The following is a 25,605-nucleotide window of genomic DNA, read 5'->3' on the forward strand; positions in this document are numbered from 1 at the left end:
CTGAGAGCCTCGGGAACAGAGCCTGCTCGCCCGACCAGCCCCGTGCTCGCTCCTGGGGGCCTGCAGTCTCCCCCCAACATCAGACGTCCAGGCTGCGGTCCCAGCAGCCAAAGACCCAGGGCTGCCAAGCTGGGGGACGGGCCATCCCCGTGTGTCCTCGCCGCCCCCTCACAGGGCCCCGGGTAAGGGTAAGTACACCGTCCTTGCCGGCTCAGACGAGGAAACAGGCATAGAAGGGCAGGCCCGGAGCCCAGGGTCACAGCCAGCCGTCCTGAGTCTGGCACACCCCCGGGGCAACACACGCTGCGACCCACGAACCGGCTGAGAAGCAGCTGAGTTTCTGGGCCGTTTCTCAGGCTTAATAAGGCCCCAGGGTGCTCCTGAAAGGGCTGTAGGAGCGCGACGCTGCGGGGGGGCGGGGGGGAGGGCATCGAGGGAGGGGCCCCAGCAGCACAACCTCCGCGCCCCGCATGCGCTGTGCCCACGTGATGAGCTGGCACTGCCCCGGACCTTTGCTCCCGTCGCTGATGGAGGAGCTGCTGTGAGCACTGATGGAGAGGGGTCACAGGAACGTGCAAAGTGACAGAAGCAACAATCCTCACAGGCTCGAGATGTGCGCCCCAAACCCAAAAATGGAGAGGAGCTAACCTTAAGGTGTAGCGTTCTCCCAGTTTGAAGAGGCGGGAGGGAAGCAGCCTGGCGAGGGCTGGGCGGGAACTCGTGGAAACGCCTGCCCAGCCCCCACAGGCTCCGCCCAGCCCCCACAGGCTCCGCCCAGCACTCCCCCCCCCCAGGCTCCTCCAAGCCGGGCTGCTGGCGGGAGGAGGGGGGTCATCCCTCCCGGGTTTGGATGGCACCATCAGTGGCCCTGGTCCCCAACAAGCAGGGACCAGGGACAGGTCTAAGGTCCCTTGGAACACGCCTTCATTTCAGGCACAAACATCCGCTTCTGTTTCATGGGTTAAAAGTGCTTTAAGTTAAAAAAAGAACACCCCTCGCGTCGTGAACAATCGACGCTTCTTCAGTCAGTATTGATGCAGATCCTCTAACGACGCTATGACCCTCTCTCGGTAATGTAATCTTGGGGAAATGTGTTATTTTTGTAGCTGTGTTTTGGTGGGAATTTTTGATTTTGTAACAATAAAGCACGTGTTCCAACGGATGACTCTTATGATTGAATCAGATCTGAAGACGCACACAAACCCAAACAAACAACCCTCAGTGGGCGCCCCATCAGGATGTGCCCCGTGTTTTCAGTGAGTGTGTCGCGAGGACTCAGGCTAAGACCCGTGGGCCAGCACCCCGAGCTGTCCGAGCGACACCTACGAGGCTCGCAGGACTGGCCAGAGCTCGGCCACCCAGGCCTCCCGAGAGCAGGCCCACCGCCCTTCCTCCAGGCCCAAGGCTGGGGTCTCGACTTCGGAAAGGTCCCCCGGGCGTCCGTGTCGACGAGCCCGCGTTCATGTTTCTCCGCCAAACCCAGGCGAGCGGGAGACGAGGACTCCGGGCACGTCCCCACCAGTTCTCAAGATTTCTGGATTTCTGACTTGTGAATAGGGGACTTGGGACTTGCCACAGCAAAAGTAGGGCTTGCAAAACCCGTTCAACCTCGGGGGAGGCTCGGGTCTTCGTAGACGTGAGACTGAAATCAGGCAGAACAGGGCGCGGGGGCGGGGGGCGGAGCCACGCCCATCTCCCCGGCCCCGCCTCGCCCCTGGGCGGGGCCTCCTCGCGCCCCTCCTCCACGCAACACCCGCTCAGCCCTTTCTCCTCCAAGTCGTCCGCGGAATCACCCACCCAGGGCTGAGCCGGATGTGTCCCCTCCCCATTGCGGTGACAAGAATCCGAAACACAGAGGCGCTGACGCCTCAGAACCAGATGGGGAACAAGGAATTGGAAAGTTGGATTAGAAAGACGCTGCCACATACAACGTGGAAAAGGGGATTTGAAAAATAAACATGGTGTTTAATGCTTTCAAGCACAAGGCGATTTTTTTCTTTTTTGGTGGCACTGGAGGCATGTGGAAGGTCACCAGCCAGGACTGGGGACCAGAGCCGATGTAGTGACAATGCCAGGTCCTTAACCTGCTGAGCCACCAGGGAACTCCACAAGGCAATTTTACCGTCTTTGCTAAAAAACATTTTTTCTTTCTATTTTTGGGGGAGGAGTTCCTGTTGTGGCTCAGCAGGTTAAGAACCTGACATAGTATTGGCAAGGCTGTGGGTTTGATCCTTGGCTTCTCTCAGAGGGCTAAAAATCAGGTGTTGACACAAGCTGCAGCATAGGTGACAGATGCAGCTTGGATCCAGTGTTGCTGTGGCTGTGGTGTAAGCTGGCAGCTGCAGCTCTGATCCAGCCCCTGGCCAGGGAACTTACAGCAGGTGCAGCTGTAAAAAGAAATAACAAACAAAAATGTCTTTTTAAAAAGCAGGATGCAAGGAATACACACAATTATTTTCAAATATATGAAAACATCTCCAATAGGCTGGCATGTCATTTTAGAAAGATATCCTGGGTTCAAAGCAGATATACCACTTTGCAAGGCACTGTGGTTCTGGGGACACTCCTCCGTGTAGCCGTGGGGAGAAGAGGAGCCTGTGTCCTCCAAGGTGCCGATCAAAATCCTAGCAGGAGTTTTGCTGTGAGACCAGCAAGGTGATTCTAAACTTTACACGGAGAGAGAAGGGATCTAGAATAACCAATACAATGTTGAATGAACAAGCTAGGGGACTCAGGCTACCTCCTTTCATTTCAAATTCCTGGGTGGCTGCAGTAATCATGGGAGAGTGGGGCATGGGAAGGAGGAGAGGAGGGGACCAGAGGACCAGGGAAGAGGAGAATTTTATTTCTTTTCACAGCCGCACCTGCAGCATATGGAAGTTCCCAGGCCAGGGGTTGAATCCTCACGGGCACTATATCAGGTTCTCATCCCATCGTGCCACAACGGGAACCCGAGAGATGCACTGCTGACAAGAGTACAAAGGCAGCTCCGTGGAGGAAGAAGTCCCAGCATCCCACCATCCTGTCCTCATTTGCCATCGAAGTCGCTGCGGTGGTAGAGCCCTCCCAGCCAGATGCGTGGCATGGCTCCCTGCTTCCTCGCCTCCTGGAGGAGGCAGAGGTGAATTCTGAGGTCGACCCACCCAGAGCCCCAGTCAGTCGTCCTTCTAATGATTGTTCTTTATACTAAATCTCCTGATGCATAAAATATCTTCTGCTTCTTACACTTACCCGAGAATGATACAAAAATCAGGAATGAGGTGAAGATACCGGCAAACTCACGTCCGCAGCAGCACTGTTCCCAGGAGCCACGAGGTGGAAGCAGCCCAAGTGTCCATCAATGGACGAGCATTTAGATAAACAAAATAAGGTCTCTCCATACAGGGGAACGTTATTCAGCTGTTAAAAGGAAGGAAGAACCTTGCCATCATCAAGTTCCCCGTCACCGCTGAGGAAGCCATGAGGAAGACACAAGACAGCAACACACTTGTGTTCACTGCAGGTGTCAAGGCCAACGAGCACCAGATGCAACAGGCTGTGGAGAAGCCCTACGATGCTGATGCTGCTGTGGTGTGGGTTCGATCCCTGGCCTGGGCACTTGTGCACGCGGCAGGCACAGGCAACAAAAAGATAAAGTCGCACAGGAGTAAGGGGGGCACCTGAGCCAGTATGACACGTGCCCTTATCAAAAGGGACATCTGGGCACAGACGCCTCGTGAAGATGAAGCAGAGGTGGGGTGGTGTTTCTAACAAGCCCAGGATGCCAAGGATTGTCAACAAACCGCCAGAGGCCAAGGCAGAGGCCTAGAAGCATCTCCTCCTTGGCCTCAGAAGGAACCAGCCCTGCCTACATCTTGAACTTGGACTTCTGGCCTCCAGAACCCAGAGAGAGTGGCTCTGCTGCGTGAGCCCCGTCTGCGGCTCTGTGATCCGGCAGCCCCAGGAAACCCATACGGTGATATACACCCTTGGGGATTCAGCTACATCCCAGAGCCTGACACCTTCCTAAATGTCCTTCCCCATCACGGGGAGCGCAGGCCCCAAAGATGTGACCTCTGCTGCTCGCGGATAAGCCAAGCTCACGTCCACCCTCAGTGGATACCCTGCCTGCTCCCTCTGCTAAGAACGATCTTCTCCGCAATTCTGCCTTCTGCCTCCACGACTTTGGCTCCTCTAGGGACCTTGTGTAAGCGGAATCATGCCGTATTTGTCCTTCGGTGACTGGCCTGTTGCACTCAGCATTATGTTGTAGCAGGTGTCAGCACCTCCCTCCTTTTCTAAGGCTGAATAACATCCGGTCGTACAGATGGACCTCATCTTGCTTATTCAGTCATTTGCGTTGCTTCTACCTTTTGGCATCGTCAGCAATGCTGCTGGGACATGGGCATGCAAGTGTCTTCTATACTTGTAACACCTTCCCAGAGTGATAATAATTACATTTGAAACGGCGTCATCAAAGAGCCGATCCTGCTGTCCGTCTTTTCTTTTCTTTTTTTCGTCTTTTTTGCCATTTCTGGGGCCACTCCCGCGGCATATGGAGGTTCCCAGGCTAGGGGTCGAATCAGAGCTGTAGCCCCCGGCCTACGCCAGAGCCACAGCAACGCGGGATCCAAGCCACGTCTGTGACCTACACCACATCTCACGGCAATGCCAGATCGTTAACCCACTGAGCAAGGCCAGGGATCGAAAACCCGCAACCTCATGGTTCCCAGTTGGATTCGTTAACCACTGAGCCACGATGGGAACTCTTTTTTTTTTTTTTTTTTTTTTTTCTGTCTGTCTTTTCATAGGGCCTCTGGATTGCTGAAAGAAAAGATCTGGTGGGTGCGACTTTTCAACATACTGCCACGGGGAGCCTGAGCCTGGTACCCGGGAGGTACACTTTGTTGTCATGGGAAAGGAAAGATAGTTTGTCAAGATTAGGGAAAACGTGGTGGTAAGTACTTTGCCCATCTCGCCCATTTTATCGGTGGATGTTTGGTATGAATCTGTACAAATGAAATTATTTGTGCATTATGTGAAAATGTCTCTGTGGATTCTCAGTGGGTGGGAGGGTCAGGTCTAAGAGACATGGACTTACAGCCCAGCCACATAGCAGGGGTGAGGTACATTGCTGGGGGCACTTGGAGCAGGGGGAGCCCTTGTCAAGATGTTGGAGACACGGCTCGGATCGTCAGTGCAGGAAAATGAGACCGGTGAACACGGGGAGATCCCAACAAGGCGCTTTCCTTCTGCAGAAGGGCGCCGGTGCTCAGAAAACGCTCGCGAAAAAGACAAGACCCTCCCTACGGATCCCTAACGCAGGGGATGGACCTGTCCCCTTCCCATGGGTCAGGTCAGGGCGCACATTCTCCTCGGGTGGCTCATTTGAAACAAATTGTTGCTGGGAGAAGAGGGGCAGAGGAGGGGGTCGCAGGAAGGCATTTCAGCCCAAACCAGAGCACAACGGAGTCCCCAAGGTTTCTTTGGTTGGAAAAGACATGTTACTTTCCACAAAGAGAGGCTGAATAGTTATGACAGGCATGGACCACTGTGGGTGGACAGTGTGGCCCGTGGGGCCAGCCCAGGGAGGTGACAGATGACATCACCACGTGTAGAGGCCGGGGCAGAATGGAAGCCACAAGATACACAGCGAAGGGCGAGAATCCAGCAGAGGCGGGAGGTGAGAAGCTGCTCGGAGAACAGGGACCGCCCAGACCTGGTGAACGGGAATCAGCAAATGTTTTTTGGCTGTGGCATGCAGAGGCTTGATGTGGAATCTTGATGTGGATTCTCAGGTCCAAGACTAGGGATCGAATCCAGGCGGCAGTGATGAAAGTGCCAAATCCTGACCACTAGACTACCAGGGAAGTCTTGGGAATCAGTATTTTCACAAGCTCCCCAGGCAACTCCCACTCCTGGTACTGAGCTGCAGAGAGCCAGGGAGGGGCTGTTATGCCCTATGGGATTTTAGCCCATCCTGCCTGAAAAGCTCTCTCTCCCCACTATCCACCTGGCCTGAGCCCTGCCCCCTTCAGGACTCACCTTCCCTGTGCCTCCTGCAGGAAGCCTTTCAGGATCTGCCGGGCCCCCCTCACCCCCAAGACCTTGTTCCCGCCTCTGTGATCCAGCTGCAGGTGATGGAAGTGGGGCCCCCAGCATCCTGGGTCCCTGCTCAACGGCAATGGACAGAGATTCTCTCCTTGACCAGTCCGAGGCTCCTCTAGCCCTCCTCTCCACCAGGCCTCCGCCCTGGCCTCCCATGTCCACCCTTGCTGTGCCCAGTTTTAGCCAGAATCCTGCCTGCTCCGTCAGCTTCGCCAGAATCCCTCGACCCTGGATATCTGCTCGAATCCACCCCCCCCCTTAGATATCTGAGTCCCTGGACCTAGTGGTCAGCCTGCCTTTAGCAAGAATCCTGTTTGGCCAGTTTGGTAGGAATCTCCCGACTCCTGAGCTGTCCTCCAAGTGCTTTCCCATCCACTGACCCCTCACTCTGCCACTGGCTGTAAATCCCCTGCTGTCTTGGCTGCATTTGGGGTTGAGCCCAATCTCTCTCTCCTATTGCAATAGTTTTGAATAAAGTCTTCCTTGCTGTTTCAAGAAGCATAGAAAAATTCTTCTTTATGACAACCAATGGTGTCCCTGCAAGGACCTACGGCAGACAGCTGGTACAATTAAGATAAAGATGTTTGTGTGTTCAGCCCCTAAGATGAGAGTTTGCTGACTGTCACAGCATAACTTGGTCTATCTCACTGATTCCATGGTGTCCTTGGGGACTAGGACAGTGCCTGCCACTTGGCAGACATTGCATAAGTGAACATATATGAAAGAAAAAAGGTGCCAAACAGATAGAGAGGCACATGTAGAACTAATCTGCTTTTTGACCTCCTTGGTATCCATGTTGCTGGAGTGCCCATTGTGGCTCAGTGGAAACGAGTCATAGGACATCTTTCCCAGAAGCCAACGCATTTGACGCAGGGCAGCGTAGGCAGGGCTGCTCAAAACACAAACCCCACAGTCAGGTTGCTGGAGCAGAGAGCCCAGCTCTGCCCCTTGTCCGCTGCCTGACCTTAGGCAGGTTCCACAACCTCTCTTTGCTTCAGTGTCTCCATCTGTAAAAGGGATGGTACTAGGACCTCTCTCACAGGGTTGCACTGAGAAGGATGTGAGATGATGGATATAAGGCACAATAGGAAATTAACTGAGGCATCCCAGGTGTGGGGAAAGGTACGCGCTTCCTCCTCAGTCTCTATAGCAAACAGCCTGAGCCGCCAACCCCCGGGGATCTTCTTCGCTAAGGGCGCGGCAGGCTTACAGTGTCTGCCTTACCCTGGCTCTTTATCTTCAAGGCAGATGAAGCAGGAGGTTTCCTCGATGATGCAGGAAACCCAGCCTGGTCAGCACACATACCCTCAAGCCTGAAAAATACCTGTCTACAGGTGAAAGACGTGCAGATGCTGTGTGGCTGCCCCGTGGCTGTTCATTTGATATCGCTCAGGATTACATGGCAAAGTATTTTTCAGCTTCCAAATTTTAAAAAATTGGGAGATCCCTGGTGGCCTAGCAGTTAAGGATTTGATGCTGCCACTGATGTGGCCCCTGGAATCCCCGCATATGCCATAGGCACGGCTGAAAAAAAAAACCATGTGGCGTTCCCACTGTGGTGCAGTGGGTTAAGAATCCAATGGCAGGCTGCAGCTCTGATTCAACCCCTAGCCTGGGAACCTCCATATGCTGTGGGAGCAGCCCAAGAAATGGCAAAAAGCCAAAAAAAAAAAAAAAAAGAATCCAATGGCAGTGGCTTGGGCAGCTCTGGAGGCATGGGTTTAATCCCCAGGCCAGGCCAGGCCAGCACAGTGGGTTAAAAGACCTGGAGTTGTGGCAGCTGCGGCTCAGATTGAACCTCCCTGGCCTGTGGACTTCCATATGCTGCATTTTTTATTTATAAAGATTAATGAAGCAATAAAAAAAGACCCTGAGTGTCCCTCAGCATTTATTCTGTGTTTAATATTTACATGTTGGAGTTCCCATTGTGGCTCAGTGGAAACCAATCTGACTAGCATCCATGAAGACGCAGGTTCGATTCCTGGCCTCCCTCAGTGGGTTAAAGATCCGGCGTTGCTGTGAGCTGTGGTGTAGGTCACAGATGTGGCTTGGATCCTGCGTTGCTGTGGCTGTGGTGTAGGCTGGCAGCTGCAGCTCTGATTCGACCCCTAGCCATATGCCATGGGTGTGCCTAAAAAGCAAAAAAAGAAAGAAAGAAAGAAAGAAAGAAAGAAAGAAAGAAAGAAAGAAAGAAAGAAAGAAAGAAAGAAAGAAAGAAAGAATTCTATATTCACAAAATTGTCCTTCAAGAATCAAGGCAAAATAAATATACCTAGCTGAAGGAAAATTACAAGAATTGGTTGCCACCAGACCTTCACTATAAGAAACGCTCTATGAGGTTTTTCAGGCTGAAGGGAAATATATGTGTAAATACAAATATTTCTCCTCTCAATTGCTTTGAAATACCGTTAAAAGGAAAATGTATAACATTCTCCTATGAGACAATGTAAGCAGATGTAATAATACTTACGACAGCGATGGCACAAAACGGTGGAAAAGGGTCGAGGACCCAACTGGTAACAAGATGTCCAGGTCTTAAATCAAGGGGCACAATGCGAACTCTTCTAGACTGTGACAAGTTAAGGACACATATTGTGAACCAGATGTGATGCAAAGAGGCATATCTAAACGCTCAATAGATAAATTAAAATAGAATTCTATCAAATATTCAACAAACACCAAAAAAATAAGGAACGGGGATAGAGAACGAGAAACTTGAGGGCAAAGAGAAAACACATCATAAAATGGTTAGACCGAATCGAAACATATCGATAAGTACATTAAATGTTTTTTCGTAGGTTTAGTTCCTTTAGCTTTTTAAAAATTATAGTTGATTTACAATGTTGTGCCAATGTCTGCTATCCCGCAAAGTGACCCAGTTATACATATAGATACATTGTTTTTCTCATACTGTTTTTCCATCATGTTCTATCCCAAGAGATTGGATAGAGGTCCCTGAACAGCAGGACTTCCTTGCTCATCCATTCTAAATGTAATAGTTTGTATCGACTAACCACAAACTCCCACATTAAAGGTTAATAGACTGGACACTCCAGAGAAAAGAGATTATCAGAGCGGATAATAAGACAAGACTCAACTGTAGGCTATTTATGAGATATGTGCTATTTATTTATTTACTTCTTTATTTATCTATTTATTTTTGGCTGCACTAGAGCATGCAGAAGGACCTGGCCAGACATCAAACCCATCCCACAGCAGCCACCTAAGCCACTGCTGTGACAACATTGGATTTTTAGCCTGCTGGGCCATAAGGGAACACCAAGATAAGCTTTTTTTTTTTTTTTTTTTTCCAAGCTGCACCTGCAGCATATGGAAGTTCCCAGGCTAGGTGTCCAATTCGAGCTGCAGCTGCTGACCTAAGCCACAGCCACAACAATGCCAGATCAGCGCTTCATCTGTGACCTATACCACAGCTCACGGGTATAGGTTGGGTTTGTTACTGAACTACAGTGGAAACTCCCAAGATACGCCCTTTAAATATAAGACACAAATAGATGGAAAATGAATGGATGGAGGAAAATGCCATAAAATGGATGCATAAGCAGGTAAGTGTGGGTCCCCGTTGTGACTCAGGGGTAACAAACCCGACTATTATCCAGGAGGAGGCAGGTTTGATCCCTGGCCTCGCTCAGTGGGTTAAGGATCCAGCACTGCCGTGAACTTCGGTGTAGATGGCAGACACAGCTCAGATCCCTCGTTGCTGTGGCTGTGGTGTAGGCTGCAGCTGCAGCTCTGATTGGACCCCTAAACTGGTTCATTTTTCTTTTTAAGATTTTTTTTCTTTTTTTTTTTTTTTTTTTTTTGTCTTTTTGCCTTTTCTAGGGCCGCTTCCTGGGGCATATGGAGGTTCCCAGGCTAGGGGTCGAATCGGAGCTGTAGCCACTGGCCTACATACACCAGAACCACAGCAACACAGGATCCAAGCTGCATCTACAACTTACACCACAGCTCATGGCAACGCCGGATCCCTAACCCACCGAGCAAGGCCAGGGATCGAACCCTCAACCTCATGGTTCCTAGATGGATTCGTTCACCACTGAGCCACGATGGGAACTCCCCTAAACTGGTTCTTACGCTATGGGTGTGGCCCTAAAAAAAAAAAAGGAGGAGGAGGTAAGGGTAACTCTATTAATATCAGATAAAATCGATTTTAGGCCAAAAATATAAAAGAGAGAGACCTTTCAAAAAGTTAAAAGAACTGACTCACGAGGAAGACGCAGCAATCTTAACAGGGCGTATGTCCTCTAGTAGATCCACTACACACATGAAGCAAAATTCACAGAACTACAGGGGAAAATTTACAATCACGCCATAGCTGTAAGGTTTTACTGCCCATTTCTCAGCAGATGGTGGGAACACAATCGGTAAGACAGAGAGGATCTGAATAAGACCACAGGTCTCCCTTGCCTAATCCCTGCATGCGAAACGCTGCACCCAACTTCAGCCAATGAAGCCGGGAGGGATTAAGGCTGTGTCTAACCCAGGGCCAGACCACTCAAGAGACGGACAGGGCACTTGTACCGCAGATACCCAAACAGGAGCATGAGAAATTAGAAAAGAATCTAATAGGTCCAAAGAGCATCAGCACAGCCATCTGGGAATGAGGATGTCAGATTTTCTAGCATCGATTTCATGATTCAGGATTTCCCTTGTTCTGTCTTCAATCCAGTGACAGGATAGGCACCAAAATCTTGGCAACGATCCCTTGCTCTCACTCTTATCCACACATGCAGCTCCCTCCGGGTTGGCACAGGGGCCCCTGCCAGATCCCACAGCCTCTGACTCCAAGAGGGGCCTCTTCTTTCAGACTCCGGGTCAAGTCAGGAGTGGAAGCCAAGACGGCAGTTTCAACCTTCTGTGAAAAGCAGAAGTGAGAACCTCATGCCTTCATGCCTGGAACTGTCCCTTGAGTGGACCGGAGAAAAAGCAGTGGCACATGACACTGAAATAGGCAAGAGACCTCAATTCAAAACAATACTCCAGGGACTTGTCGCTGTGGCTCAGTGGGTTAAGAACCGGACTAGTATCCATGAGGATGCTGGTTCTATCCCTGGCCTCGCTCAGTGGGTTGAGGATCCGGCATTGACATGAGCTGTGGTGTAGGTGGCAGACACGGCTCAGATCCCATGTTTCTGTGGCTGTGGTGCAGGCTGGCAGCTGCAGCTCCAATTCGGCAGCTACACCCCTAGCCTGGGAACCTCCATATGTCCGGTTAAAAAGACAAAAAACAAAAATGAATGCTCCAGTTTCCCTTGATCCTGTGAGGTGGCCCAGACCAGCTGGCAAGAACAACAAACAGGATGAGGAGGCTGCTTGAGCTTCAGAGGACCCCGGGGCAGGGGGGGGACCCAGGGGGAACCGGACTCTGGAACGACACCTTGGTTCTCTTGAAAGAAATCGAGGCTGCTTAGAAACCCACCTGCCTGAAGAGTCTGGCATTTTCCACTCCCCTTGAAGGATAGGCTGGAAGACTATGGGCTCAAAATACAGTCTTTTTAAAGTTGAGGGAGTTCCCTGGTGGCTTCGTGGGTTAAGGATCCAGCATGGTCACAGCTGTGCATGGAACTTCATCATGCTGAAAATAAAATAATATGAACATTGAGATAAAAATCACCATTTTAAAGTGTCCGTTTCCACGGCATTTAGTCCTTCCACATGATGAGCAACCATCACCTCCATCAGCCTCAAACATTTCCCCCCACTTCCCTCCAGAAACCCAGGACCCACGTGCAAGCTCACCCCGTTCCTCCCTCCTTCCTGCCCCAGGAAACCACCAGCTTAGGGTCTGTCGCTGCCGACGTGCTTAATCTGGACATTTCAAATAGATGGAATCCCACCCAACGTGGTCTTTTGTGTCTGGCTTCTTGTGCTGAGCAGAATGCTTCCGACACCAAACTGCAGTTAGAGAAACAGGAAGGGGTCCCAAGGAAACTTTTTCAGGTGGCAGCCTGATGCAGAGAAAGGCAGACACCATTTCTTGATGTCCTTTGCGAGCCCCAGGCCTGTTTATCCAAGAATCTGGGAGGGCGAGGTTTTAGCAAAGTCATAGTCAGCCTCGCTCCTCCCTCCCAGCTCTATTCTTAAAAAAGAATTAATCAATTGTAATAAAATTTTTAAAAATAATAATAAAAAATAAAGTAAAATAAAAAGAATTACTCTTTCAGGTGTTAAGAAATACATCTAAAGTTGGGATCCGAAAATGCGTTGTTTTCACACGAGAGCCACCAACACAGTGTCAGATTTTAAATAAGGTGCACCACTGGGGGGAGGGGCGGAGGGAGGAGGAGGGGGGGAAACAGGAGAATGGGCTGCTAATGCCCCAGGGCGCTTCTGTACCCAGAACATCTTGGATGGGCTTCTGGGTCCCCTTTCCACCAGAAAATTAGGACAGATGTCATGACTCGTTTCTATGGAAACATCTGTGATGCACACCCTGCTCCCAGCATCCCTCAGGGCCTGGAGCTTTGGAAGCTGGTCTTCTGCCAGCCTCTGCTGGGACGTGCGGGTCCACGCCTGGGACTCTGATCCCCTGGACACCTTGCTGGAGACCCGGAGGCCCCTCGATATCCGTCGGCATCACTCTTTGGGCAGCCAGTCTCCGCCCTTTGCTCCAGATTCCCCATGGTACCCATCAGGGCCAGCACGCCGCCCAAGAAGAAAAGTCTGGTGCCCAACTTGATGGAGAAGGGCCTGATGGTCCTCTGGAAAGTGGCCAGCCGGGCCCAGCAGGCCCCAGAAAGGAAACTTCACCCCAAACAGCGTTCCCCCAGCAAGTCGGCTCAGGCGATCAGCAACTACGCCCGGAGGATGGTACGGAGCTGGGGTGGGGGTAGGGGCGGCCGGCCTCCCCCAGCTCCGCTCACCGGCTTCTCCTGCTGGGTGAAGGGCCTCGGGGGCGGTGGGCCAAGAGGAGAGAGCTTTCCGAGTAAGTGTGGGTGATGGAGAACGATGGGGGGGCGGTTCTGGGAGTGGACGGCATCAGGGAGGGGAGACGCCGTGTTTGCCCTGAGCCTGCCGTAGAGGCAGGAGAAGGCGAGGGGAGAAGAGGAGAAAGGGCGGGCGGTAGGGTTCAGGGAGGTACCTGTGCTGAGGGAGACTGGAGAGTCAGCCCGGCTCCCCAGGGGCCCCCGAAATGCACGCGCCTCCGGGCGCAGCACCTCCTAAAGCAGAGTCCCCAGGGCCCTCATCCAGCATCCAGTCTTCCGGCGACGGCGGGGGCGGCGACAGCCCCCGGCCCTGGCGCTCCTACCGTCTCATTTTCGGGCTTCGCAGCGTGATTTCAACATCAACGCCAGCCCAGGGGACAGCGGCTTCGCATTCCAAGTGGAGGAGCTTTGGAAGAAGTTTCTCACGCGTCCCGGCTGCCCCCAGTTCAGTACCCGCCCCACATCCATGACCCACCACGGTGAGCATCTCCGACGGGGCCCGCGGGGACCCTGCCCCCTCCGAGCGGGACCCATGGCACAGGGAGGCCGCTGGGTGCTGGCCAGATGGAACCTGCCCGGTGGCCGCTGCTGCTCTTCTGAAGTTCCCTCTGCAGGAGCCGGAGTGGAATAGGCAGCCGAGTGCGGGTCCAAGGGGGGTAGGAGGAAACGTCCTCTTCCTTCTCAGGCGTGTTAGTATTTGTGCGCCCCCCCCCACTGCCGCCCTGCTTTTTCTGTCGTCTCAACCACCAAAGATTAGGTAGGGTTGAGGGCGGGGAGGGAGAAGATGGAAGATTCTGGAAGCTTCAGGAGAGGTCCAGAGGGCTAAAGGCAGCTCTTTGGGTAGGAGCTCTGTAAGGGGCCTCAGCAACCTTCTCCTCTCACCCATGCTCCTCTGATTCGAGGATCAGAAAAGGCAGCCAGGGCGCTCAGCGGCCACCAGGGTGGCATCGATCAGGCCAGGTGGCCTCCCAGACTCCTGGTCCAGGACCCAGGCTGCTTCCATCTCCCCACACGCGACAGTATCCTGAATGGTGGTGAAATGAGGCTAAATGCCAGCAGCCAGAACGAGGGTCCTGTGCACAGATCTCAGGCAGCAAGAGCAGGGGCCAAGCAGGGGCCCCACCCACCGTCCAGGCCCCAAGTTCCCCTTTCTCAGCACCGGGACCTCAGAGAGCAGCCAGCACGCTGGGACCAGGGGTGGGGCAGGTGTCTGGGAAGGACCGAGCATCCTGGGTGGGGGGCTGTGTCCACATACCGGGCACAGGGCACCTGCCACTGCCAGATTCCTGGGGACCTAGAGGAACGGGTCTGGCCCTTGCAGAGGGCACGGGGGCTCTGCAGAACTGGGAGGAGGAGCCACCTTCACAGGAGGGAACGTGGGACCATCCTGCCAGGGGAGGAAGAGCCCAATGGCAGAGATTTTCAGGGGCCACATCAGCGGTGGGCAGGAGGGCGGAACCCCGTTTCAGTCCAGTCCTGTAATCCAGTCCTGTGCGGCCGCTGCAAAAAATCCCCTTTCACCCTTAAAGTCCTGCTGAAAAGGAAAGGAAATACTGGCCCCTGCACTGGCGGTCTCGGGAAGCCCCAGTCTTAGCCGTCATCTGCGGGCACCTTCACCGTCCTGCAGGTTCAGCCATGACCCTCCCTCTGCCCGAAGACCTGTGTGTCGGCTCTGAGCCCTGGAAGATGACCAAGGCCCTTCCCTCAGACACAAAGGCAGATGGTGAGAGCAGGGCCTGCTGAGTTCTGGGCGGACAGACAGGGTGTGAGAACCGGGTGGGGGCAGGTGGGTGGGGGTGACCGAGAGGAGCCCAGCTGGGCAGGGAGGGGTCTCTGAGGGGAGTCTTGGAAGGGGGGTCATTACAGAAGATGCCAGGGCCACTCAGGACGGGAGGAGTCTGACCCCCGCCCCTCACTTCTCGACAGGCCGCCTCCTTCCCTTTAGCAAGAGCGCCTGCGAGTTCAGTTACCCGCGGAGGACGAGCGAATCCCAGGTGCCGAGCCCGACCCCCGGCAGCCCGGTCCTGCCGCAGAGCCGCCTGAGGAAGCCTTGGTACATCTCTGTCATCCACGAGAAGGTACATCCAGCGCAGGGCCAGGCAGCACCACATCCTTTAAGCCACTGCCAGGGACCAAACCCGCATCTCCACAGCGACCCAAGCCACTGCAGGCAGGTTCTGTACCCCCGGAGCCACAGTGGGAATTCCCATGAATATTCATTTTACCTTTCTTCCAAAAACTGGACCTCCAAATTTTATGAGACATTTCACAAGCAATTCACTTTCAGAAAATAGCGTGAGCGTGTGTTTAGAATCCCACAGACACGAGTAAAAGGAACGTCTTTGCACTGCTCTTAGGAGCGGAGATGATGAGCGTGGCCGCAAGTTGGCTGCCTCTGAACAAAGATGCCAAAATAGAAACGCAGAGACAGGAGTTCCGGTCGTGGCACAATGGTTAACGAATCCCGCCAGGAACCATGAGGTTGCGGGTTCGCTCCCTGGCCTTGCTCAGTGGGTTAAGGATCCAGCATTGACCTGAGCTGTGGTGTGGGTCGCAGACGCAGCTCAGATCCCGAGTTGCTGTGGCGGAGGCCGGTGGCTACAGCTCCGATTCGACCCCTAGCCTGGGAATCTTCATATGCCATGGGAGCAGCCCTAGAAAAGGCAAAAAGACAGAAGAAAAAAAAAAAAAAAAAAAAAAGGAAGAAGAAACTCAGAGACAGAGCTGGAGGAAACAGAAAAAGTAGCTTTAATAGCCAGGCAAAGGGAGAATAGAGCAGGCTAGTGCCTTAAGGACCATCCCCCCCCACCCCCAGGGAGTAGTAAGGAGTCTTATAGTGTCAGGGAACAGGGGGGTGGGGTCAGCTTGAGGACTTTCTTCTGATTGGTGGGTGGGTGGTGAGGTCACTGGGAGGCAGCGTCCTCTACCTTCTAGTTCCAACTGGTCTGGGGTCTCTGGGCGTGGGGGCAGTGCACAGTTGACTTTGTTCACCTGGTGGGGGTTTCAGCACCTGCCACACAGATCCAAGGACATGGCTCAGAATATTGTCTGTAGTTCTTGAGGAAGAGCTAAAGGTCCTTGACTTTGTTGAGTGGCTAAACTGTTCTGCCTTGCTTGACTCTTTTCCTCTTTCCCTGTATTTTTGTTTCTCTGATTAAATTGATTCTTTGACTAAAGTTTTTCTATGGACAAAAGGCAGGTGGAGGACATGAGTGGGAAGGCTTCACAGGGTCCTGCTCAGTTACATCAGCTCATGCACATGCACCAGCTGGGGGAAGGGCTGCAGGCTAGGCTGCCTCCAGGAGTTCACGCGGTGTCCTTAGGGCCTTCTTCCTCTCACCTCTGCCTTCTGATGCATGGTGGGTAGCACACCTGCAGCAACATGCTTGCGTTGTGCAAAGCCAGCAGATCCTGTGAACATGAGCCCTGCCTTCCTGGAACCACATCTGATTTAGACACACACACACGCATCTAAACCACCATGGTCAGGGCGAAGAAATGCGATTTCTCCATGACTGTTTTAACTTGATAGTATAAATCAATCCTACACACCCTTTACATTCCCCAGATGTTAAAATATTGTCAATGTGCTCTGTCCCCCCCATATCATTCATTCTTGCTCTGATTTTTAAAATTCCCTTCCTTGGAGTTCCCACTGTGGCTCAGTGAGTTAAGGATCTAATATAGTCTCTATGAGGATGCAGGTTTAATACGTTGCCTCACTCAGTGGATTAAGGATCTGTTGTTGCCACAAGCTGTGGCGTGGGTCATGGATGTGGCTCAGATCCAGAGTTGCCATGGCTGTGGTGGAGGCCAGCAGCTGCAGCTCTGATGGAACCCCTAGCCTGGGAGCTTCCATGTGCCGCAGGTGTGGCTGGAAAAAGAAAAAGAAAATATCTTCCTGCTGTGTTCTTTTAGTTAAACTTCCAGTTCTTTCTCTGAATTCTTGAGAGGGATACTTAGATAATTGATTGTCCATTGTTTCCCCAATCAATGCATTGGAAGGCTATGAATTTGTCCTTAATCACAGCTTTAGCTTTACCCCACATCTTGACGAATTCAAATGCTTGTTATCATTCAGTTTCAAATATTTTCTAACCTCCCTTGTGACCTCTCCTTTGACTCGTGGGCTCCCTCCGTGGAAGCCTATCACTTAACTTCCAGGCTTTTGGATGACTTCCTAGTTGTCTTTCCTTCCCGAATTCTATTCCGGCGGGCGTCTCCCTCCTGCTCCAGGGAATCCCTTTTAGCGCTTCTCTCCATTGTCCACATCTGCTGGTGACAAATCCTTTCGGTTACTGTTTGTCCCCAGACACCTTTCTTTTCTCTTTACTTTGGAATAATTGAGGGCACTGAGGTTTTGAGAGTGGAGGGGGGTGGGCAGTGGTCCCAGCCCAGACAAGACCCTGGAAGGGTGGTCCTTGGAGGGTGTGCTGGTTGGGTCCTCAGTCACACCTGCAGGCTGACTGGGAGTGGGGCCTGGAGGGGAGGCTGCCAGGAATCCCCTGGGGGAGGGTTTCCAACCTGCCTTTAAGCGGGAGGTGGCTGCAGTTAAGAGGCTCACACCTTGGGCTGGGGACTTAGGTCCAGGTGGCAGGTCTGCTCCTTCTGGGTCTGGAGCTGCTGCTCTGCTCTGTGGCTGGGGAGGGTGGGTGGGTGTCTGTGTGGTTTCATGATGCCCGGGGGCTGCCCTGTTTCTGCCCAGGATCAGTGCCTGCTCGTGCTGAGGGAGGAAGTCCAGCGGCTCTCAGAGCTGGAGGTGAAGGTTCAGAAGAAAGACGAGGAGCTCCTGGCTCTCTTGGAGGAGAGGGAGGCCTTGAAGAAGCAGCTGAAGTGCCTCCTGAAGGGCAAAGGCCAGGAGGCCTCGCTGGGCACAGGCGTAAGGGTCAGCAGGGCAGGCTCTGCCACCAAGGAGGGGGACAATTTCAGGAGGGTAGGTCTCCATGGCACGTCCCGTGGGGGAGCTGAAGGTGCAGGGTGAAGCCCTGAGGCTCCCGCAGGTATTCTGCAGGAGCGGCCCTCAAGAGTTTGTGCCAAAGCTGCAGGGGCAGCAAAGCTTCCTAAAAACCTTAAGAGAGGAGGAGGAGCTGGGGCACAGGCAGCTGCCCGGGCGGTGCCCAGGCACAGTGTCCCCCTTGCCCTCCTAGCCTGTGGCCCTCACCCAGGCCAAGTTCTCAGCCGCCCTTGAGGGGAACCGGGCAAGGGTGGCTGAGTGGCTCCTGGAGAAGCGGCCCCAGCTTCTCCCACCAGGGGTGCTGGTCAGTGGCCCGGTGCGCAGCAGTGCCCCCTTCCCAATGCCCTCCTCGTCCCACGAATGCTTGCACCTCACAGCCCTGCCCTGCATTCCCTTCCCAGACTCAAGAAGAGCCCCCCATGACCGACAGAGACAGGGACCTGGCAGGGGGCAGCTGCAAGGAGGAGGAAGACGGCCTGGAAGGGGAGGCGGCGAGGGCCGGTGGGAGCAGGAAGGGGACTCTGCAGGACAAGGGAGGCGAGGAGGAGGAGGAGGTGAAGGAGGAAGAGGATGAGGAGGAGGGTGTGGCGGTGGCTCTGGAGGAGGAGGGCGGGGAGGAGATGGTGCTGGAGCTGGAGGAGGAGAAGGAGCTGCAGGATGAGGCCATGGGCAGGAGGAGGGCTGGCTCCGTGGACGACACCTTTGAGGAGGAGCTGATGGCGCAGCTGGAGGCGTACGAGCACCTGCTGCAGGAGTTCCAGTTCCAGCTGGAGGTCGTCCGGACCAGATACTCCCTCGCAACCGGTAAGACGTTGGAGGACGCCAAGGCGGGCCAGCAGCGAGGATGCCCGGCCCTGCCAGCTTTGCCCTGTCCCTCTAAGCTAGGACCCCGCTGCGGGACCTGGGAGCCCTTAGCCTGGGGGCCCCGGGAGGGCAGAGAGACCAGCCTCGCCTCTGGCTCTCGCCCCTTTCAGGAGCCATCACATCCTTAATGCGACAAATAGAGTTCCAAGAGTCCCAGCTGCAGAAAGTCACCACAGAAAATGAGATGCTGCAGAAGGAGCTGCGGGAGCGGAAGCAGCAGCTGCAGGCCATGTCTGACAAGGTGGCTGCATCCCGGTGCCACGGGCATCCTCCTGCTGGGAGCTCGGGGCCAGGCCACCCTTCCCACCCCGCTGATGGAGATGCCCGCGCTAAGAGCCTCTTCCCTGGGGTCATGCCACAGACAGTGCCCCCCACACCCTGTGCTGCCCTCTGGCCCCAGTGCTCACCCCCTATATCCTGGGCTCCTGGGCTCCTGGCCACTTCTCAAGCATCTCCTGTTCCCTGGGTCCCAGCGGTGAGGGTGCCACCCAGCTTGGAGAGATGTGGCCAGTACACCGAGGCCTCTTCTTGGGAAGCATTTGCAGTTTTTTTTTTTTTTTTTTTTTTTTTTTTTTTGCCATTTCTTGGGCCGCTTCCGCGGCATATGGAGGTTCCCAGGCTAGGGGTCTAATCGGAGCTGTAGCTGCCAGCCTATGCCAGAGCCACAGCAACGCAGGATCTGAGCCGAGTCTGCAATCTATACCACAGCTCACGGCAACGCCGGATCGTTAACCCACTGAGCAAGGGCAGGGATCGAACCCACAACCTCATGGTTCCTAGTCGGATTCGTTAACCACGTTAACCACTGCGCCACGACGGGAACTCCGCAGTTTTTGTTTTGATCAAAGTTTTTCACACATAAAACTGCACGGAACCAAACAGTCCCACAGGCTTGATATGCCAAATGCGAGTCCAGCCCCCTCTCTTTCCTATTTTCCTATCCCCCGAGACAGCCGATTTCATTTTTTCTGACAGATTCCTGCCCTTCGAGACTTTTCTCTCTCTCTCTCTTTTTTTGTCTTTTTGCCTTTTCTGGGGCTGCTCCCGTGGTATATGGAGGTTCCCAGGCTAGGGGTCGAATCAGAGCTGTAGCTGCCAGCCTACACCACAGCCACAGCAACATGGGATCTGAGCCCGTCTGCGACCTTCACCACAGCTCACAGCAATGCCGGATCCTTAACCCACTGAGTGAGGCCAGGGATCGAACCCACAACCTCCTGGTTCCTAGTCGGATTCGTTAACCACTGTGCCACGATGGGTTCTCTGTCTTTCCTCCCCCTCTTCCCCCCAGGGGACCCCACCCTCTCCCAATGCTCTCCTCTCCGGACACTGATGTGTGACCTGGGCTGGTTTGCAGCTCTCCCCACTGCTGGTGTGGGACTGGGCTTTCTAGGGTCTGCTTCCCAACACAGTGTGTTTGGTGCCATCTTTCTGCGGTTCCGGAGGGAGCCGCCTGCATCTCACCCCTGAGCGGACCCGTGTGCTTTGCAGTTCTCCAACCTCCGGGAAGACAAGAAGCACCAGGAGGTGACAGGGCTCATCCAGAGAGACAACCTCCTCCTCCAACAGGTGCCCGCCGCGGGAGGGGCGCCCTGGCAACCGGGAGATGAACTGGCAAATCCCCCCAGCTGTGCGTGGGCCCCTAATTTCAGGCAGCACCTCCCCTCCCCATTCAGCAAATCCAGAAGCACCAACAAACCTGGGACTCCTCTCGCCATCGCCAGTGTCCCGCCAGGCTGGCTGGAGGAGCCCAGGGAGAGGTGGCCGTCTTGGGGTTGGGGGAAGGGGAGAGGGACCGGTGATGGGTCTGGGCCAGGGGGCTACACCTCCGACCCCGCCCGGCACCCCCCCAACCCCAGCAAGTGTGGCAGCTGGAGAAAGAAATCGCCAAGCGGGAACAGACAATCTCGGAACTCGAGGCCAAGGTCAGCCAGCTGCAGACTGAGGTGAACCAGAACCAGAACCACCTGCAGAGGCGGAAGCAGCTGCAGGAAGAGATGCAGAACAAGAACGAGATGGTCCAGCTGGCGGAGCAGCAGGCCCGGGTGGCCCTGGAGAGCGCCCAGTCCCGGGTATGCCCTCTCCCCCTCTGGAGGGCTCCGCCCAGCAGCCCAGCAGCAGCAGGCGGGGCAGAGCACCAGGGCGGCACCCAGGCCCCGCCCCACCCCCACCTCCCATCCTGAAATGAAAAGAGAGGGCAGAGGGAGCAAGCGAGGGTGTGATGGGTGCGGAGTCAGCCTCGGGGGCAGGAGGGAGGCCCTGCGGGGGCTTCCTTTACAGAGGAGCTGGCCTTGGGTTGTGCCCTGAGAGGAGCACAGGGATGCAGGTGGCCAGCCAGGAAGGAAGGGCTGGGGTGGGATCGAAGTGGTTACGACAAGGTCTTTTTTAAGTTCTTTCGGAGCTTCCATTGTGGCTCAGCTGTAATGAACCCGACTTGTATCCATGAGGATGCGGGTTCGATCCCCGGCCTTGCTCTGTGGGTTAAGGATCCAGTGTTGCGGTGAGCTGCAGTGTGGGTTGCAGACACAGCTCGGATCCTGCATGGCTGTGGCTGTGGTGCAGGCTGGCAGCTGCGGCTCTGATTCCACCCCTAGCCTGGGAGCTTCCATATGCCGCAGGTGCGGCCCTAAAAAGCAAAAAAAAAATAAACAAAAATTTTAACTTAGCGCTCACTGGGGGTTGGGTCTTGTTCTAAGCATTTTAAAAGTCATCCAGCCCCACGCCCCCAACTCCCCCAGCTCTGGTTTTTTTGTTTTTTTGTTTTGTGTTTTTGCCATTTCTTGGGCCACTCCCGCGGGATATGGAGGTTCCCAGGCTAGGGGTCGAATCGGAGCTGTAGCTGCCAGTCTAGGCCAGAGCCACAGCAACGTGGGATCTGAGCTGTGTCTGCAACCTACACCACAGCTCACGGCAATGCCGGATCCTTAACCCGCTGAGCAAGGCCAGGGATCGAACCCGCAACCTCATTGTTCCTAGTTGGATTCATTAACCACTACGCCACGACGGCAACTCTCCTCCAGCTCTGTTCACAAGGCTCTGTGGTGGGTTTCAGCAGAGTCCACACCTTGTAGAACCTGCCGCAGGGGGTAAACAACCCATCTGGGATCCCAGGGCTGCATGGAGGCCGTGCTGGTGTTTGAAGGGCAGGGCCCCCTCTGTGGGCTCCCCCTGCACCATTAGTTGTGAGCAAAGGCATATGGGGGGGGGTGGCTCTGCTCAGCAGGAGCCCTTCAGTAAAGAGCTGCCCCAATTTAGAACCACAACCCTGCAAAGGCAAAGGCCCCAGGCATGTGCCTTGGAAATAACACCTTCCCTACCTGCCCCCCAGGGGGGCCGGCTGTAACCGGCTGAGCTGGCCCTCCTGTGGGGGCGGGGCTCCGGCTGGAGACGCAGTGGCATCACTGACTTCCCCCGCCCCCGCTGGTGATCCTGTGATCCTTTATAAAACTGTATTTCCTGTCCAGCTGCATTCCCAGCTACATTGTCCATCGGGCAATGGTACATAGTTGGTTCTGTTTCCTGGAGGTTCGGTAGAGGCCAGAATGCTGTTTTAAGAAAGAGTCGGAGGCTAAGTCTGGGTTGGCAGGAAGTAGTGCCATGGCCTGGGAGGGATGCCTGAGATGGGCCGGGGCGTGGAGCACTGGAGACAGATGTCCAGGTGACCAGAGGCACAGAGGGTGCGTCTCCACGTTCCCGTGAACACCTAGCATGGTGCCTGGCCCAGGGCTGGCATCAGTAGATACCAGGCAAAAGGAAAGGATGTCCCCTCCCCACATAAACAGTCTCAGAGGCAAGGTGGACACGCTTGCTCTGTGCTCAGCAGGGCCGCATCTCTCTGTGTGGCTCTCCCTTGCCATTTCTGCCTCGGTGGGGCTTCTGGACACTGATGGTGAGCAGCTGGTGCTGAGCTGTCACCAGGACTCAGGGAGACCCTGTCTGAGGGCTTCTGGGGTGCAGACCGGAGAGGTTTATCCTAAAATTACTGCTCACCTCTGGGATGTGGGCTGGGGCCCTGTGCCCCCAAGGATGCTGATGGCAGCAAACAACTCGGCAGCCACGGTGGTCCATCCCCACCTAACTCCCGTGCAGGCGGCCACAGCATGGCATGCGTCTCGTCACTTAGAAAAGGTGGAAGGACCGGGATCATAGCGGGCCGAGAGCAGGACGTGCTGCATCACCGACAGTCTTCTGGGGGTCAGCAGGAGATTGTGGCTGAAGCTCCACTGGGGAAGGGAGGATGGCTTGGGGGTCATTCAGAGGTTTTGAACTGTTTAGTTTTGACCTTGCAGCCCCTGTGCGGTGGCTTGACATGGAATCTCAGTTCCCAGACCAGGGATTGAACCTGAACCCCAGTGGTAAATGCACCAAATCCTATCCACCAGACCACCTGGGAACTCACTGGCTTTTGCAGTTAAAAAAGAAGTTGGTGTGGTAGAAAGTCTTTGGGCTTTGGTGTTAGGCCACCTGGGTCTGGGTTTTGATCCGACACCTTCTAGATCACAGGAGACCATGCTGACCTCTCCAACCCTGTTTCCAGTTCCTCAAGCAGAAGTGAGGCGAGATCTGCCCTCTGTAGACGCTCAGTAAGGCAGTGGGCATGGCAGATGCCACCTTCCTCCGCTGAAGGTGGGCTTGGTGATTTTTCCTGTGCTTACAGCTTGAAAGACTAAGAAACAAGATCATCCAGGCTGCCTTTAACACCCTAGGGATCAAGTCCTTGGCCACTGAGATCTCTGACAGTGATATCCTGGAGGCCTTGCAGGTATAAGCAGTGTCAGCAGCCTCCTCATCCCTGGGGCCACGTCTCCAGGCCCCAACTCTTGGGTCTGTAGCTGGGGCGGAAGGGAGAAGCGTGGACAGGATGCTAGGAACCTCCATTTGCATCCTGGTGGCACTATCCTTTCATTCGTGGCCCTGGGATGGTCGTCTCTGCCCAGCAGAGGGGACCACATCTCCCAGGGCTGGCAATGTCCATACTCAGTGACCAGCAGCAGCTGCAGCAAACCCACTAGGTGTGGCAGGGAGGAGCCCGGCTGCTGGGTCCAGGATGCTCCCCCGCAGCAGGAGCCCGCCCCACGCTCTGACCAGCGCAGCCTCCTCTGAGCATGCTTACTGCACCTTAGGGTGGCATTGGTTGGACTCATCTGCTGAACCAGCACCCTGGCACAGATCCCCTCCCCAGCCTTCCTCTGTGCCAACTCCTCACCAGCAGAGATGGTGCCATCTCTCCTGAGTCTTGTGCCTTCGCCCCTATGGTGGGAGTGCTTTTGGCACAGAAACTGGCAAGTGCTACAAACCAGAGCTCCCCCACCCCCAGGTTGTAAATATTCACCAGCAAAGCACTGCAGGGGCGGCCCTTCTGGGGGAGGAAAGGAGCTCACGTGGACGGGGCAGACGCTGCTGCATTTCTTTTCCAGCGGGTCATCTCAGAGAGGACCGACTACTACAACCAGCTGAAACAGAAGGGTGTCAAAGTGCCCCCCCTGCAGCAGTCGGAGATCTTATCCTCCACCGGCAAGTCCAAGAAGATAAGCTCCAAGTAGGCCGAGCCCAGGCACAGCCAGCCCAGGGAGGCCAAGATGCAGCCTGGCTGCACCCTGGGTGCCCGCCCCTTCCCCCTCCACCTTCTGCCCCTGTGGCCCCACTCTTGTGCTCCGATTCAGAATTACACCGTCTGTTAGTCATGGTCTCCCCTTCTTCACCAAGACCCCCAGGGGGCTTGGGCTACACTGACACCCCCCATTCTGAAACTCACTCCTTGGAGGTCGGCACAGCAGCCCGCACCCCCTGGCCCTTTTCCGGGGAAACCCCAGACGGAGCAGGGTGTCCTCTGGTGGTCCCTGCCTCCGGCCTCCTTATCCACCGTCTTGGGTCCAGACCCCACAGGGGTCCTCCTTTGCTTCCAGCTGCACACGCCTGCAGTGGCTCCCTGGCTGGGGTGCCCCTTGCAGGGGCACTGTTTTGCTAATGCGACCCTGTGGAAGGTGGGTCTGCGGTGTGGCACTTTTGGTCCCCTCCATCGCTCCAGGAATGAAAGCTCCGCGAGGAGAGGCACGCTTGTCTGTGTCCTTCACAGATGTCTGCGCCCCACACACAAACACGTGCGGGACGAGTCTGTCCTGGCATCTTCTCTTTGCTCTCCGCCCCCACCTGTCCACGCATCTTTCCTTTCGTGGCCGCCCTGCCCTGGCCTCCGGCCGCTCAGAGCGAGTGGAATGCCAGCAGGCGGCTGGGGACGCCGAAGACCTGGCGCCAAGCTCGGCGCACGCCCGGGGCGCCCGCGCGAACCGTCTCGTGTCACCGGTGTAGTCGGGCGCTCTCGAGGGCCCCGAGCCCTGCGCTCGAGCCCTGTTCCCCGCGGGGTCTGGAGGAGAACCGGGCGCCAGTGCGGGACTTCCAACAGTGGGGAGGGTGTTCGCTGATCCTGGCTGTGTCTGGGCGCTAGGACCCGCACGCCCCGCGGCCCCGGCTGCCCTTTGCCTCCGCAGCACACGTCTTCTGGAAGCGGGCCCCTCCTGCCCCTGCCACGCCCCCGGTAACGGCCGGACCCTTCGCCGGGCCCCACATTTTGGGGAGCTGGGCGGCTGCCTGCCCCAGGCCTCTCCCCGTTTGGGTACCGCCTTTTGAACCCAGGCCCCTCCCTGCCCCGCCTGCCCCGCCTGCCCCGCCTGCCCCGCCTGCCCCGCCTGCCCCGCCTGCCCCGCCTGCCCCGCCTGCCCCGCCTGCCCCGCCTGCCCCGCCTGCCCCGCCTGC

General features: G+C 55.2%; 1 protein-coding gene across 2 annotated transcripts; it reads left to right on the forward strand.

The window, feature by feature from the left end:
* Positions 1-12,566: 12,566 nt before the first annotated feature.
* CCDC27 (coiled-coil domain containing 27) lies at positions 12,567-24,536 on the forward strand. Of its 2 annotated transcripts, none has more exons than XM_084962640.1 (11): positions 12,567-12,918; positions 13,381-13,513; positions 14,662-14,757; positions 14,961-15,112; positions 17,740-17,919; positions 18,390-18,792; positions 18,963-19,093; positions 20,344-20,421; positions 20,712-20,924; positions 23,510-23,614; positions 24,270-24,536. In XM_084962640.1, exons 1-11 carry the CDS (start codon positions 12,730-12,732, stop codon positions 24,393-24,395), a joined length of 1,806 nt encoding a protein of 601 aa, XP_084818766.1. In that variant the 5' UTR covers positions 12,567-12,729; the 3' UTR covers positions 24,396-24,536. The 2 variants fall into 2 exon arrangements, with proteins under 2 accessions (XP_084818766.1, XP_084818767.1); XM_084962641.1 differs by having other exon boundaries at positions 17,740-17,913.
* Positions 24,537-25,605: the final 1,069 nt, after the last annotated feature.

Source organism: Sus scrofa, chromosome 6, assembly GCF_054392235.1.
Source record: "Sus scrofa isolate SSC_HxYL_T2T_F1_AM1 chromosome 6, Sscrofa_HxYL_maternal_Yorkshire_Landrace_v2.0, whole genome shotgun sequence".
Lineage (NCBI taxonomy): Eukaryota > Metazoa > Chordata > Mammalia > Artiodactyla > Suidae > Sus > Sus scrofa.